General features: G+C 42.2%; 2 protein-coding genes across 2 annotated transcripts; one reads left to right on the forward strand and one right to left on the reverse strand.

Moving 5' to 3' along the window:
* Positions 1-640: 640 nt before the first annotated feature.
* On the forward strand, positions 641-3,527 carry nudt18 (nudix (nucleoside diphosphate linked moiety X)-type motif 18). The gene is made up of 3 exons (XM_046871059.1): positions 641-1,003; positions 1,580-1,793; positions 2,121-3,527. Exons 1-3 carry the CDS (start codon positions 869-871, stop codon positions 2,729-2,731), a joined length of 960 nt encoding a protein of 319 aa, XP_046727015.1. The 5' UTR covers positions 641-868; the 3' UTR covers positions 2,732-3,527.
* A 99-nt stretch (positions 3,528-3,626) lies between these two features.
* Positions 3,627-13,624, reverse strand: fhip2b (FHF complex subunit HOOK interacting protein 2B). Its single transcript, XM_046870884.1, is given in 18 exon segments — positions 3,627-5,638; positions 5,845-5,945; positions 6,585-6,725; positions 6,973-7,116; positions 8,072-8,162; positions 8,247-8,369; positions 8,448-8,617; positions 8,712-8,910; positions 9,627-9,703; positions 9,793-9,910; positions 10,538-10,600; positions 10,602-10,732; positions 10,819-10,986; positions 11,090-11,209; positions 11,290-11,394; positions 11,488-11,657; positions 11,788-11,866; positions 13,423-13,624. Coding segments are annotated over 18 exon segments (2,172 nt in total). The 5' UTR covers positions 13,474-13,624; the 3' UTR covers positions 3,627-5,517.
* Positions 13,625-14,545: the final 921 nt, after the last annotated feature.

The following is a 14,545-nucleotide window of genomic DNA, read 5'->3' on the forward strand; positions in this document are numbered from 1 at the left end:
GTAGAAGCATGGAGATGTTTAGGAGAGATGCAGTGGAGTTTTTAACACGATTGTTCATCAATATTCTGGAAGGTGAGAAGATGCCTGAGAAATGGAGAAGGAGTTTACTGGTAACGATCTTTAAGAATAAGGGATATGTGCAGACCTGCAGTAACTACAGGGGAATTAAGTTGAGTGATAGCAGGAGTGATTTGTGATAGAAGAGTATCTGTGAGAGTGAAAGGGAACGTTTATAGGACTGTGGTGGGACCTGAGATGTTGTATGGTTTAGAGACAGTGGCACTGAGTAAAAGACAGGAGGTGGAGCTGGAGGTAGCAGAGCTGAAGATGTTGAGGTTTTTGTTGGGAGTGACGACGATGGACAGGATTGGAAATGAGTTTATTAGAGGGACAGTGCATGTAGGACGTTTTGGAGACGGAGTAAAGGAGGTGAGATTGAGATGTTTGGACATGTGCAGAGGAGGGACATGGGGTATATCAGTAGGAGAATGCTGAGGATGGAGCCATCAGGAAGGAGGAGAGGTGAGGGAAGACATGCAGGTAGTTGGTTTGAAAGAGGCAGATGTAGAGGACAGGGGGGTATGGAGACGGATGATTCGCTGTGGCGCCCCCTAATGGGAGAAGCTGAAGAAGAAGATGTATATAGAGATAGTCATCAATTCGCCATCAGATGTAGTGACGTCATCCGAGTAACAATTTGGCTGTAGACAAAAATGTTCTTCTTCTTTCGGATTCTTAAAAGTAAAAAAAAAAAAATTCAACTAAAAAAAAGTGACTGAAATGAAGGGAGATTTTACTTCCGGGATCAGTGGCACACTGCGTGACGTCATCTGTTGACTTTGTTGTCAGCCTCGATCTAGTAAGCATCATGGACCCTGTTGATAAAGATATTGAGATGCTCCTCAGTGGAGAGGCGCTGGAGGTTCTGCCTGATCACGAGCAGACTGTAACCCTGAGGAAGGACGTGTGCTACATAGTGAGCGCGGTGATCTTCAACACCGAGGTGAGGAGCATGCAGAACAACAGATGCACAATAGAACACATTATGAGGCACGGCTGTGCGATATATATCGTTTACGATAATATCGTAATTGTTTTAACGATGTGAGATTGGACATTATCGAGTATATCGCGAAACCCACTTACAGAGTGCACGCGTAGATCACGTGATCAAGTCTGTCGAATCAGATTCTGTGTATGAAAGTGTATTTAGGAAGACATGGGGGTAGAAAATATGTATGTTTATATCGTTTCATAGTTAATATCACTTTCTTCAAAAAAAAAATCAGCTTTTAAGATATAAAATCTCCTATATTACATTTATATTCTATTCCATTATAAAATACTGATTTAATGTGCTTGGTAACAAACTAAAAAGACTTAAATCAGTCAAATAAAATCATAAACTAAAAACTGACCACCACAATGAATATGAAGGACATCAAAACACTTTAGGAGTCACCTGTCCATGGTAGTCTTTAAGGTATCAGCACAATCACACACCAAATAACGTTACCATATAAAGAGGTAGGCATTGCATTGCTGAGACTCTGTGTGTGTGTGTGTGTGTGTGTTGTAGGGTGAGGTGCTGATGGTGCAGGAAGCCAAAAAGCAATGTTACGGTCGCTGGTACCTCCCAGCAGGTCGCATGGAGGCGGGCGAGAGCATCCACAAAGCTCTGCGCAGGGAGGTCAAAGAGGAGGCGGGCTTCGAGTGCCAACCAATCACCATGCTGCTGGTGCAGGAAAGTGGGAGGGAGTGGATCCGTTTCACGTTCCTCGCCGAGGTCACAGGTAGAATTAAAGATTGTAGGTCATTCGGTATCCTGGATTCGGTAGGGTCGTGGATTTACAAGCGAGAATGCGCAAAAAATTGATTTTAACGTATTATTCAGCCTTTACGACAAAATCTGGTAGTAAAAACGCAAAAAGAAACGAGTCGTATCACGTATTATATCGTACGTGTGTGGAAAAGCTACGGCGGCGTTTTAGCAAAAAATAAATTCTAAGATTTCCAGAATAAATTCATAGCAATGCGAAAAATAAACTACAAGAATTAAGTCAAAATTATGAGAATAAAGAATATTCTTTTATTTTTAACTTGTTATCTTTGTCCACCAGGGGGCAGCCTAAAAACCACGTCCGAGGCCGACTCGGAGTCGCTGCAGGCTCGATGGTGGGATCGCGAGTCTCCTCTTACTCTGCGCAGCATGGACATTACACGTCTTATCGACGCCGGCCTGAAATACCGCCAAAAGCCTCGTTTCCCCGTGTGTAACCCTGTGAACATGCCCTGCTCCGTGGTGTGCCAGAGGCTGCTCCTGGTCTTCAGCTGCTCTGAGCGAATATGGCTGCTTGTGGTTAAACACGCGGCCGATCTCGAGACACACGCTCGGCTTCCCGTGATCGTTTTAGAGAAGCGCCGTTCGGTCACACGTGCGGCGCAGCGGCTTATCGAGGAGAGCGTGCGGTCGACCAATCACGAGCTGCAAGCCAACAAATGTGGGATTCTGGGAGTGCAGCACGACGGCAGAGTCCCGGGCCGATCGGACGGGATCTGCTTCAATACGCTCCTCAGTCTGGAGCCTTTGGACAAAGGGGCAGAGCCTGACAGCCCACCGCTTTTGGACAACGAGAAGTACACGTGGCACGAAGTGACCGATCAGAGCCTGAAAGAGAAGATACTGAAGAGGATAACGGACAAATCGCTCCTGCCCATGTATAACATCTAATGATCATCTTGAGCTAATTAGCGACAACAGAGTTAAGCTAACGAGCGGTTTCGGCGCGTAAAACTTGGCATTACCGCGCCGCGTCAATGCGTTCGCGTCCAAAACACTGCGAGACAAATGCATGATGAAAAACTGTTTGTAACCTAAAAATCCATCCATGGTATCTGTAGGGAAAGTAAGAAAAATAGACAGGGGTTTTCCTGCGGAAAAAAATACGATTAGTGCAAAGAGCCAATGCAGCATTGAGGATCCTGAAGGTTGAAACCAGTGCAAAAAGAATTCAACAGGGTGGGCGATAGAAATTGTGCAAACACCTCGTCTTATGGGTTTCTGAGACACTTTTCATTTCTAAGCAAGTCAGTAAAAGGCAAAAAACGCACAACAACTGGAAAACGAATGAGTGGAAGAAAGTGACATTTTTGGGTCTAACAGAAGAATTTGTGTAAGACGGAGAACAGGAGAGAAGATGTGATCAGACTCCCTCACCCCCTCACAATCACACATGGAGGTGGAAGTGTATTAGTTTGGGGTTGTTTTGGAGCAGGGAAAGTTTGGAGACTTATTCCAGAAAGTGAAATAATCCTAAACAAACATGGCTGCAATTCCACACTTCACCACCGGGCGATTCTGTCTGGACTGAAACAGACATCACCGTACGACTAGACGACGAGCCGAAGCAGAGTCCTATTACAAAAATCCTATTGGTCTGATTGGATGAATAATACAATAATGTCGCGTGGCATACCATCAGGCATTGTATACATTACCGTGTTGTAATAAACTTCATTCGCACGTACAGCAAGTCCGGTTCTTTGAAAACAAACTCGGGATGAATTAAAAGCGTGTGTTATGAAATGTGTGTGTTCAGAGATACGAACTCTGGTAACCTCTCGTATAACATCACAGTACCGAGGACTGGAACTTTACTCATTAGACACAAAACATGAACAGAAAAATCAGTAGACATGTTATTTGGTTCAGCAAATAAAACAAATAATAAATTGTCCATACGCAACGTATAGCGCACTTAATAAAGTGTTTTTTTTCTATACTTGTTTCATAAAAGCCCATAATAATATTATTAGAATATAAATAGTAAGACTAATGAGCAGAAAATGTCTCGAGGCTCCTGAACACGTCACTGAGATATGATCGTTTAAAACGAAAATGCAGATTAAATGAGACGAACGGAGAAAGAAAGGTTCGCTGTTTGGTCTTGAGACCTTTGTACGATCTGCGGTGTGATCACTGCATAGACAAAACTATACACTATACTTGCAAAAGTATTAGGACACCTGACGTTTCCAGCCATATGTGCTTCTTCCCTACATTTTCACCACAAAACTCTAGTGGAACGTCTTCCCAGAAGAGTGACGGTTACCATAACGGCAAAACGGAGACTACATGTGGAATGGGCTGATTATCTTATAGTCGGGTGTCCACAAACTTTTGTTTATATATCGTGTATCTTATATTATCTTATTATGTCTCCTCACCTCATATGCAGCACGATAAGTAACTGGTCGTGCAACAATTATCAGTTACAATATGATAAAATATTCACTGTGCAAAATCTGAGCATGAACACATTCAGTACCGTCGCTACCCGTGCACATTTTATACTCTTTATGATAAAAGATATGGGAATAAAGAATATGGCAGCATTTATAAGCAGCCACACGGGACTATTGCTCTATTTTAGGTACCTACACCAAGTAACGCTTGGTGCATAATCAAAAGTCTAGGAGGTGGAGTTACACCAGATCCAGCTCCTCATACCCAAGCAAACTCAGACCAAAAAGTCCAGCAGGTGGAGTTAGGCCTGATCCAGCTCCTCCCACCTGTCCAGATGGTGGAGTTGGAGCTCCTCCTACATAAGCAGTTTTAAGGCACAAGTCCAGAAGGTGGAATTAGACCTAATCCGGCTCCTCTAATCTGCACGAGGTGGGGGTGGAGTTAGAACTCATTCAGCTCCTCCTACCTGATCAGATTAAATTGGAGAAATCCAAAGGGAGGAGTTAGACCTGAAACAAAACTCCAGGAGGTGAATACGAATCAGGATTTTTTGTGTTGTTTCGTGTTGTTCAGTGGGTTCGAGATGGATTTTAGGTTTGATAAAAGGAGTTGGTTGAAGTGTGACTACACCTCGTGGATGTTTGGTTCAACAGCGAAAGATTATCCAAAGATTATCTTGACGAAACCGCTTAGGATTCTATAAAAAACTAAATGTGCATTAATGCATTTTTCTCAAATTAGGGGGAAAAAAAAACTTAAATTTCGGAAAATGTAAAAATATATCTTACTAAAAACAATAGTTTTATCACGATTTCCGTGTATAAAAATACACAGAATAAATACTAAACAAGGCCGCTGTATCATTATAATATTTGGATAAAAGTAAAAATATCTAGTATCATTGGACACTAGTTTTAGTGTTAAATGTCATTACTGCTGGAAGAACACACACCTTTATCGCTTTTGATATTTTTTCTAATTTAGACGTTGAAAGTCGTTAATGATCGTCATTTATCCAGTCGACTTTGGACTTTAAAAAAAAAACAAAAAACAAAACAATGCACCACATGTCTTATGGTCTTCAAAAGAGGAAAAAAAGCAGTCAGCTCCAGAAAACCAGAAAACGAGGCAGTGGTACCGACCCATATGGAATCCGTGTGCGTGAAAAAGTGACACATGCCGGTTTATAGTACTTTGCGATGACAGTCCTGCCTTCCTTTGTACAAACGTTGTGAACTCTGAAACACCTGAAGTTTCAGTTCTGTGCTGGTTTAAGGAGCTGAGAGATGTTCCTGATCTCCCACGGGTAGTTTGACGAAGGCTATGGCTGCCAGCTCCTTACAGAACTCCTCCAGTACGATCACGCCCTTTAGCAGGGTTCCATGTTCCACCCTGGAAAGGAAGGCAAAAAGTGCTAAATCTCTTTGAATTCAATCTAACACGGTTTTGACTGGTTAAACAAAAAGGAGGCGGAGTTTATAAAAATTTCTTATCTAAATTGACACTTGGCACAGCTGAATTCTTGATTCTGATTGGCCAAAACCAATAAATGTATAAACTATCAACAATATACAAAAAAACACTAAATATGGTCTTACACAGTCTCCTCCTCAAGTCCCATGAGCTGTTTCCTGACAGTGACGAGTCTCTGGGTGAAGTCTGGGATGTGCTCGATCCTCTGCATCAGCTCGCCGATTACCTAGAGTGAAAAGTAGGATGTCAAAAATCCATACTGAGAGTTTTTCCGGGTTGCGCTATACAGTACAAGAGCGGCCTCTAGAGGCGAATTACTGATCTCACGTACTGTTTATTTGGGAGTCTTTATTTTTAAATTAAATTTGGATGTAACTGTTTTTATTTATATAAAACCCTATTTTTCTGTTTTAGTTTAAATGCATGTTGTATTTTCTTTAATATCTATTGATATATTAATATTTATTTCATTTAGCACATTTCTATTATTCAGTACTTTTTTTTTGTTTATTAAAGTTAAGTACTATTTTACATTGAGTGTTATGGTGGGTTTTTTGTAATCCAGTATCCATTTTTAAAAATATTACTTGATTAATCGGTTATCGACAAGTATGATCCAACCTAGCAAGCGGTAAAATCCACTATGGCTCTACTTCCTACAGATTGTACAGTACCAGACCGGTACTGATGTAGGTGAGGTGAGGAGGCCTGGGGTGCATGAAATGCCCTTTATAGAAGTCTGCACTGTTGGACTGGGCTTCGATGGGTTTTGAGGTTTCTGGCCAGCCCCAATGCTTTTGTTCATATCGTGTTTAACATTTTCTTTTTTAGATAAACAAATCTAAAGACTAATCTTTTTACTCACTCGGACGAGGGTGGAGAATAGCGAGCGAGCGCCAGGGCTCAGGGTGATGTAGGGGTCCAGCAGGTACTCGTGAAGATGAGGGTGAGGAAAAGCAGCCAACCGAGACAACACCGATGTCACCTGTAGGTTAAGCTCATATGGCTGACACACACACACACACACACAGAAACAAATGATGAGTATTGTGTGCATGCAGAAAATTGGTGGTGGCTTAAAGGTTAAGGAATTGGTATTTGCATCCGAAGGTCATGAGTTTGAATCCCAACCACACCAAGCTGCCACTCCTCGGCCCCTGAGCAAGGCTCTGGATAAGGCCGTCTGCCAAATACAATACAATGAAGATTCTTTCATCTGTGTGAAGAATCTGATGCACTGAGACAATGGCTACCTGCTCCAATATGCATGTGATCCTGTCCAACAGAACTTTGAGGAAATGCCCTTCATAGAAGTCTGCACTGTTGGACTGGGCTTCGCTGGGTTTCAAGGTTTCTGGCCAACCCCAGTCTATAGACACAGTGGAACACTCTTTAAACTGTGGGGGGGAAGAGATAGAGAGAGAAAGAGAGAAAGTAATTTCATTTAAGGCAGTCCAAGGCATTTCTATTTGCCCTCAAGTGCCTAAAAGATGGCCGAACAAACCTTGGCTTTTATTTTTATCCATTTATAGTTACATTGCATGCCCTTAAAGCAAGTTTGCTCCTTATATTAAAGCAGCTTTAAGCATCATGTGCTCAATGATTGTTTTTCTCTCTCAGCACAAAAAAAAACCTGAGAACCTGCATCCTCAATCAAGACAACGTTGGCATAACAACGTACAAATAACACTTTGTTTATCATTAATACGAGTCGGAATTGTTGCCATAGAAACAATAACATGGGCCTATTAGAACTGGAATGTTAATATAAACCTACATGGATATGAGCGTATGAGCTTATATAAATACATGCTTATCTAACAAAATTGAACATTTCTTCACGAGTTACATTGTCTGTGTGAGATACAAGTCTGAAAACATCTTGGCTTTTATGGTTTTTGAGAAACACGTTTCTGTGCAACAAACTAGGTTTAACGGTGTGAAGATGTATATCGACCAATCAAATATATAAATGTCCAGATGTTCCACTTTATTTTTATTGAAAATCCTCCTTTTGCACAGCATCCGCACACTTCGTTTCTCTAAACGTTCAGCTGAAATACTTTGTAAAACTTGACAGAGATGTTCTTCACTGGATGGAGATTTCTTGTTCATCCCAGAGCAGACCAATAGGATTTAGGTGCGATGACTGGGCAGGTCGGTTCATGATAGATAATCACTCCAGACGACTGTCTGCTCTCTTAATGACGCTTACAGAACTCAGACGTTCGCTTTCCTTTTATCTAGTTTGTTCTATATAAACAAATGGAACGTCCATGTGTCTCGAAAAACATCAAAGACCAGGAGTTTCCACCTTTTTTTTTTTATTAACTGCTTTAATGTACATCTTACCGACGTTAGAGCATCGTGGACATACGTGTCATATCCTGCTCCCTGTACATGCTGAGACGTTTTTGCCTCTTGCGGAACTAAACAGAGGAAACTGCAGGGGGAAAAAAAGTGCTATATTACTACACTTTAAGAGAGATGGTGTGATATATGCGGTAAAGTGAAACAGAAAGTCCACCTGTTAACAGCTTCGGCTATTTGTGTGTGTGCGCCAGATTTCCTTTCTTCCCTAGACAAGGACAGCAATTGCTCCGAGCCACTGAACTCACTGTCTGTAAAGAACGGATCTTCCTCCAGCTCTCTGTCGAAGAAAGAAAGAGTAATCAATGAAAGAAGAAAATCAGTGCTTTTTATTACTTAGTATTCCCCCCCTACTCACTCGGACTCTACCAGGAATTCTGAATCGGCCGCTGGTCTCTCGTCACTGCCCCCTGAACCCGGCAACCTATAGGAGCGACTCTCGAGGTTTCGCAGCACCAGGTTGGTCAGGATGTGTTTGTCGGGTTTCTTCAGTAGTTCCTCGAAGAGCCGCAATGTAGCGATGCTGATCTAGAGGTCCAGAATAAAAAGGAGTGTTAGGATTCAGTGGAGAACGGTACGGAAAGATGAACAGAGATGAACCCCGGGAACCGTGATCAGAGACCTCGTCGGAGATGTGGTCGCAGTGTTTGATGAGATGATAGCGTAGTGTGTGGGTGAGAGGGGGCGTGTCAGTCGGCTGCTCCCGCTGCGTTTCGTCGCCCAGCAGGAAGTGCGCTAACTCGTGTAGCAGGACGGGAGACTGTGTGTGTTGGACGCAGAGTGACAGAAGAGCTGTGTGGACCAAAACGCCAACCTCTGACCTGCACACACAAAAAAATATTTCAAGCTGATGACTTTATCTTCCTCAACTGCAAAAACAAACCAAGATTCAGAATATCACAAATCAATGCAACAATAAGCTAACGTTTCCTAGGCAACCAACAAATATCAGGGGTGTATTTGTGGTACAACATGGTTTTGCATGCGGAAGGTAGTTAAAATACAAGTTCCCTCACGAACATATTTCGGACCTCAAGTTTGTTTAGTCTCCTCCTCACATTTGTAAAAAAAAAAAAAAAAAAAAAATCTATACAAAAAAAATTGAATAAATCAAATTAATGCAATACACTTTTTTATTAAACTGATTAAACTGAGTATATATTTATATTGCTAGACCGTCATTAAAAAACGCATAATCTCCTCGCTCGTGAAAATTAATGGAAACAAGCTACACCACAACACCTGATTTATTATCCGATTATCCATTCAAAAGCAAGTTCATTTGTAACATTCGCTTATAATCTCAGTACTCATAGGAATGGAATATACACAGATAAGGTAGGACTGGAAACCTGGACCCCTAGAAAGTGTGTAGAATCTACTCTCTGCTTACACACATTACATCCTAAATCCACACTATGGTCATTATAATGTGGGACGTCTGGAGAATCCGATCAATCCGGATTTGGTCGGATATAAACAATACCCGAGTGAGATGAACAATACAAATTTCTAAAGTGCCTAAACTGTGACTCACATCTGCAGCAGCTGAGGCTGAACAATTCCAGTAAGCCAGTGCTGGTGAAAAGCTCCGGCGAGTTTGATAGCGAGCGCCTGAAGATGAAAAGAAAGACGGAGCGAGTTGACGTATTTTTTATAGCTGTAAGTACAATATAATATAACGTTCTTATTTCCTTTATTACCTCTGGTGCGTTCTGAATGAGCTGGTCACAGTAGTTGAGCCAGTAGAAGAACCTGTCCATGTGCTCCTGCTCCGGAAACGACTGGCTTTGCTCCGTGCCGATTGGGGAAAACTGGTTCCTGCCGAAACAAACATGAATTTAGGGCGGAGCCGGAGGAACCTGTTGCTGATGTGACTGATCAGTGTGCTGTGTTTAATCAGTAAAAACAATTTATTACATATAGTTAATAGTAGATGCGCTTTTCTATTATTTAGAAAGTGACCAATAATCTGTAACTAATATTTGATATGTAGATCGATTTCTCCTCGTTAAACCGTTTCTCGTGCGCGTTCTCTCAGCACCGCCACTGCTACATGAATACGTGGTATAGCAACACTACGGAGACCGAGGTGTTTCCTGAGAGTAACATAGAGTACAGATTAACATGGCAGAGGTAGAGCTGTATCTTTCTGGAGACACAACAGGAAAAGAACGTCTGGTTTTCTTTAATCTTTTTTTCTTTTGAACTACAAAGGCAGGTTTGTAAAAGGGTCATGCGTTTGAAGTCAGAAAGTCTGTCTGGACCAAAGTATTCAAAGCAAACTATCTGTACTTTATAAAATTGAAGAGCATTATTTTTTTCTATGTGTTGAATAGAATCGAAATCGAATATAATCTAAAATGAAGAATTTCCTAGTGCTTTATTTTCTTGGAAACTAAGCATAACTTTGAATACGACCGCACCCATGACCACGCCCGCACCTACCTCCACTGTTTGATGGTGTAGCTGTGTATGTCCTCGAGATGGACTTTGGTTGGGATGGCGCGAGAGCTCGCACACTCTCTGTGAAAGAAGGTCACACAGCGGCGTTTGCTCTGCTAGAAGCTTGGCCGTGTCGGCCTGAGAAATGCTGGTGAGGAGCAGAACGCTCTCCATCGCCCGAAAGGCAACGCGGCTTTTCTAACACACACACGCACAAACACACACCTTGTCTGATCAACTCTTCGTTTATAGCGATCTATAAACGTGACTGCTTTAAAACCCACCTGGCTTTTCCCTAGATGAATGAGGACCTGGATAAAACCCGTGTCTGGCTCGCTCGAGCTCTGTGTGCCCGTAGAAGCTGCATTCTCTGTTCTGCATTCTCCACTGGCTCCTTCTGCACCTTCTTCTGACACAGAGATACATCTCTGAGCCTGGCCTTCTTTAGTTGTCTGCGTTACAGAGGATTTACTTTCGTTTACTCGCTCAAAACCAGTCTCTCTTTACTAATAAACAACTGCATATAACCACAGGGGCACCAAGAAAATGACTCGCCTCTAGGATGTAGTTCAGGACGTATGGATCTTTCTTCACACGAGAAGAGACGGAAAAGAGAAACTGTGATTCCTCCCTCTCCGTTTGCGAATCAGGGAGTCCGCAGAGACGAATCAGCTTCTGTGGTGCAAAACCAACATGTGAGAACACATTTTAAAAAAATGCCCTCAGTACAGCTCGGTGCTGGTCATGTCACTCACCTGTACAGGTCGATACACGTTAATCACATGCAGCATGGGCTTCTGGATCCGCTCCAAAAGTTTAGAGAAGAACAGCAGAACCTGCTGGCTCATTCCAGGAGGATACTGGTTTGGGAAAAAAAACAAGGGAGATGTTCACTTTGAAGAACGAGGACAAAGACCAGGTTCTGATATATGCATGCATCAGTGTGTGTATACCTGTGCCTTTCCCAGTGTGCACAGTGTCTCCAGGAGTTTGTGCTGGAGCAGGTACTCCATACAAGGTCCTGTCTCCTCCACCTCCTGCTGTTTCTCCTCGAACACCAGAATATCCAGCATCTGCTTTAGTCTCCATGGGATGTCTGTCTGCTTCACGGGCTGCGTCTCGTCTAAACGGCATTAAAAGAAAGAAGAGAATAATCTATAATAAGTGTGTTTAACAGAAAACTCACAGGCATTTTTTTACATCGCAGGAAGGAGTCTCCAGTGTCGGTGCTTTCTCTCTCGTTCGGACCCCACCTGTAGTCTCGATGTAGTAGTTGGTTATTCCTTTCCAATGCTCGACGAAAGAGTCGAGCAGATTCACCGAAGGCTCTCTCTGAAACAACAGTGGAAAACAGAACGCAGGTCAAGCTCAAACGTTGTACGGTCCGTTACAACACAGCGCTGTTGAATTCTCAATCCGGATTGGTGCAGGAGCAAATCGCAAGTTTATATTAATGCGTATGTTCTACTGCAGTATTTCTCCGTAACATGACAAGCTTCGTTTCTAATATGGAAATAACTACTTCTGGAATTACTGTTACTGATAATATTATAACTACTTCCACTACTGCTACTATTACCACTAATTACTACAACTATTTCTACAAATATTTTCTGCAGCTAGCGATTATTTTATTAATCGAGTTTTCTGCTGATTATTCCATCGATTCCATTGAAAATTGGAAAAACACATTGATGGATGAGGTCAGACAGAATCTGCCATTATTTGCCTGGAAAATGTTGATGGAGAAGTTTAGGAAAGGTCAGAAGGAGTTGCATTGTGTGTTTGTGGATTTAGAGAAAGCGTACGACAGGCGGAGAGAGTGAGGAGTTGTGGTTTTGTATGAGGAAGTCTGGTGTGTCCATGAAGTATGTGAGGGTGGTGCAGGACATGTATGAGGACAGTGTGACAGCAGTGAATTGTGTAGAAGGAATGACAGACTGGTTTAAGGTGAACTGCATCAAGGATCGGCTCTGAGCCCTTTTCTGTTTGCATTAGTGATGGACAGGTTGATGGGCGAGGTCAGACAGGAGTCTCCATGGACTTTGATGTTTGCGGATGATATTGTGATTTGTGGTGAAAGTAGTGAGCAAGTTGAGAAGAGCCTGGAGAGGTGGAGGTACACGCTGGAGAGAAGGGGAATGAAAGTCAGTAGGAGTAAGACAGGGTACATGTGTGTGAATGAAAGGAAGGGGAGTAGAGTGGTGTGGTTGCAGGGAAAAGAGGTGGAGAAGGTGGAGGAGTTCAGGTACCGGGTGTCAACAGTGCAAAGAAATGGAGAGTGTGTTAGAGAAGTGATGAAAAGAGTGCAGGCAGGGTGGAGTGGGTGGAGAAGAGTGATAGCATTAGTGATTTGTGATAGAAGGGTATTTATTTTTCATTGGAAGGGTAATGGGGTATATCGGTAGGAGAACGCTGAGGATGGAGCCACCAGGAAGGAGGAAAAGAGGAAGACCAAGGAGGAGGTAAGACAGGTGAAAACAATGGGAACACAAAGAGGGACAACTGCGACATCTAGTGGCCAAACAACAGAATAGACAGACATAGATTAAAAACGGGCAAAATTTAGAACAGAAGTTTATCTTGACAGAACTAGTACCATGCAGTGACAATAAAATTGTATCTATCGATCTATCGATCTATCTATCTATCTATCATACAGCTCAGCAAATTAGCACGCAAGCAACGGCAAATTATTGTAAAAAATTATTACACAACACAGCTCAAACCTGATCCCTTTGACATCTTACTAATCCTTATTTTCGCTTATTCATCTTGTCAAACTCCTTCTCTACGCACTTTCCTCCCCTCAACTGCTAATCAGCTAACATGCTAACACGCTAACGTTGCCGAAGTTCTAAAACTTGGACTACAATTAAATCACTCACAGTTTCCAGGGCCTGTTGGAAAAGAGACGTCAATTTATTAAACATATCCATCGTAGGATATATAGTTTTTGCTCTAACAATTGTATCTAATAATAACAATAATAAGACGAGTCACACATTATAACTTGTTTGCAGCTAAACTGAACTTAGCCAGTCTGTTTTGGTCCACACGTCAGCTAGTTTTGAGGCTGGTCGGTGGCTGAGTCTAAAACGCAGGCACTCACACTACCACTATTCACTACAAAGGGCGCGAGAGCACTGGATTATATACCCTATCTAGTGCACTATTTATTTTATTTTCAAGCATTTGGGACACGTCTTGTTTATATGATCGGTTGTGTTGGTCAATCGTCGTTATCTGTGTGTGTGTGTGTGTGTGTGTGTGTGTGTGTGTGTGTGTGTTACCTGGCTAAATGTTACAGCAGAGAAAAGTCTGAATGAAATATATGATTCAATAGATGTCCTATATATCACTGTTGACTTACTAATTGTTAATTAATGCATTACTATCAATATAATTAGTACCAGGCCTTGAATTTTGCCCCCAGGCCTTCAGTGATGTCCTGCATGAATCAATCCACCTCTTAAATCCATCATTACCATGCCACGTAATGAAGGAAACCATCAATAGAGTGCTGCGTCGCAGACAGGAATCTCATGCAGTGAGAACGAATGTCATTTCTAAAGCAAGAAACCCAATGATCACAATTCAACTCGTCTCCTTTCACTGGAGCCACAACTCCACCACCTGCATACATCATCTCTAGCAAAGCATCGATATTAACCTCATAAAAGACTCTGGGTTTTCCCTGCATTTTTATTCATCATCAACTACATCACCTTCCTTTCATATCCCCAGGATGTGTTTTTGTGCAAATTCTACAGGGGAAATAAATTTAATGAGAAAGCTGAACAACTGTTTTGAACTGTTTTGACCAACCCATCCTCACGCTGTCCAGCTTTTCCTGAAAAGTCCATCTTGTGTCAGACGTTGTGGAAAGAAAAATCAGCTATTAAATCCACACGAATATCTTTGAGCTTGTGCAGTTTGCAGCAGACGCGGTTTGCGAGCTCTGAATAGTGCGCTCTCTGAACATCCAATCAAAGGACGTGAAAAATGCTG

The sequence above is a fragment of the Silurus meridionalis genome, chromosome 17 (genome assembly GCF_014805685.1).
Source record: "Silurus meridionalis isolate SWU-2019-XX chromosome 17, ASM1480568v1, whole genome shotgun sequence".
In the NCBI taxonomy this organism is placed as follows: Eukaryota; Metazoa; Chordata; class Actinopteri; order Siluriformes; family Siluridae; genus Silurus; species Silurus meridionalis.

Bases quoted from the DNA above. Each gene is read 5' to 3' on its own strand.
- nudt18 (XM_046871059.1), top strand. From the start codon at position 869: ATGGACCCTGTTGATAAAGATATTGAGATGCTCCTCAGTGGAGAGGCG. The intron at 1,004-1,579 runs GTGAGGAGCATG...TGTGTGTTGTAG, and splicing joins CGGTGATCTTCAACACCGAG to GGTGAGGTGCTGATGGTGCA. The intron at 1,794-2,120 runs GTAGAATTAAAG...TTTGTCCACCAG, and splicing joins GTTCCTCGCCGAGGTCACAG to GGGGCAGCCTAAAAACCACG.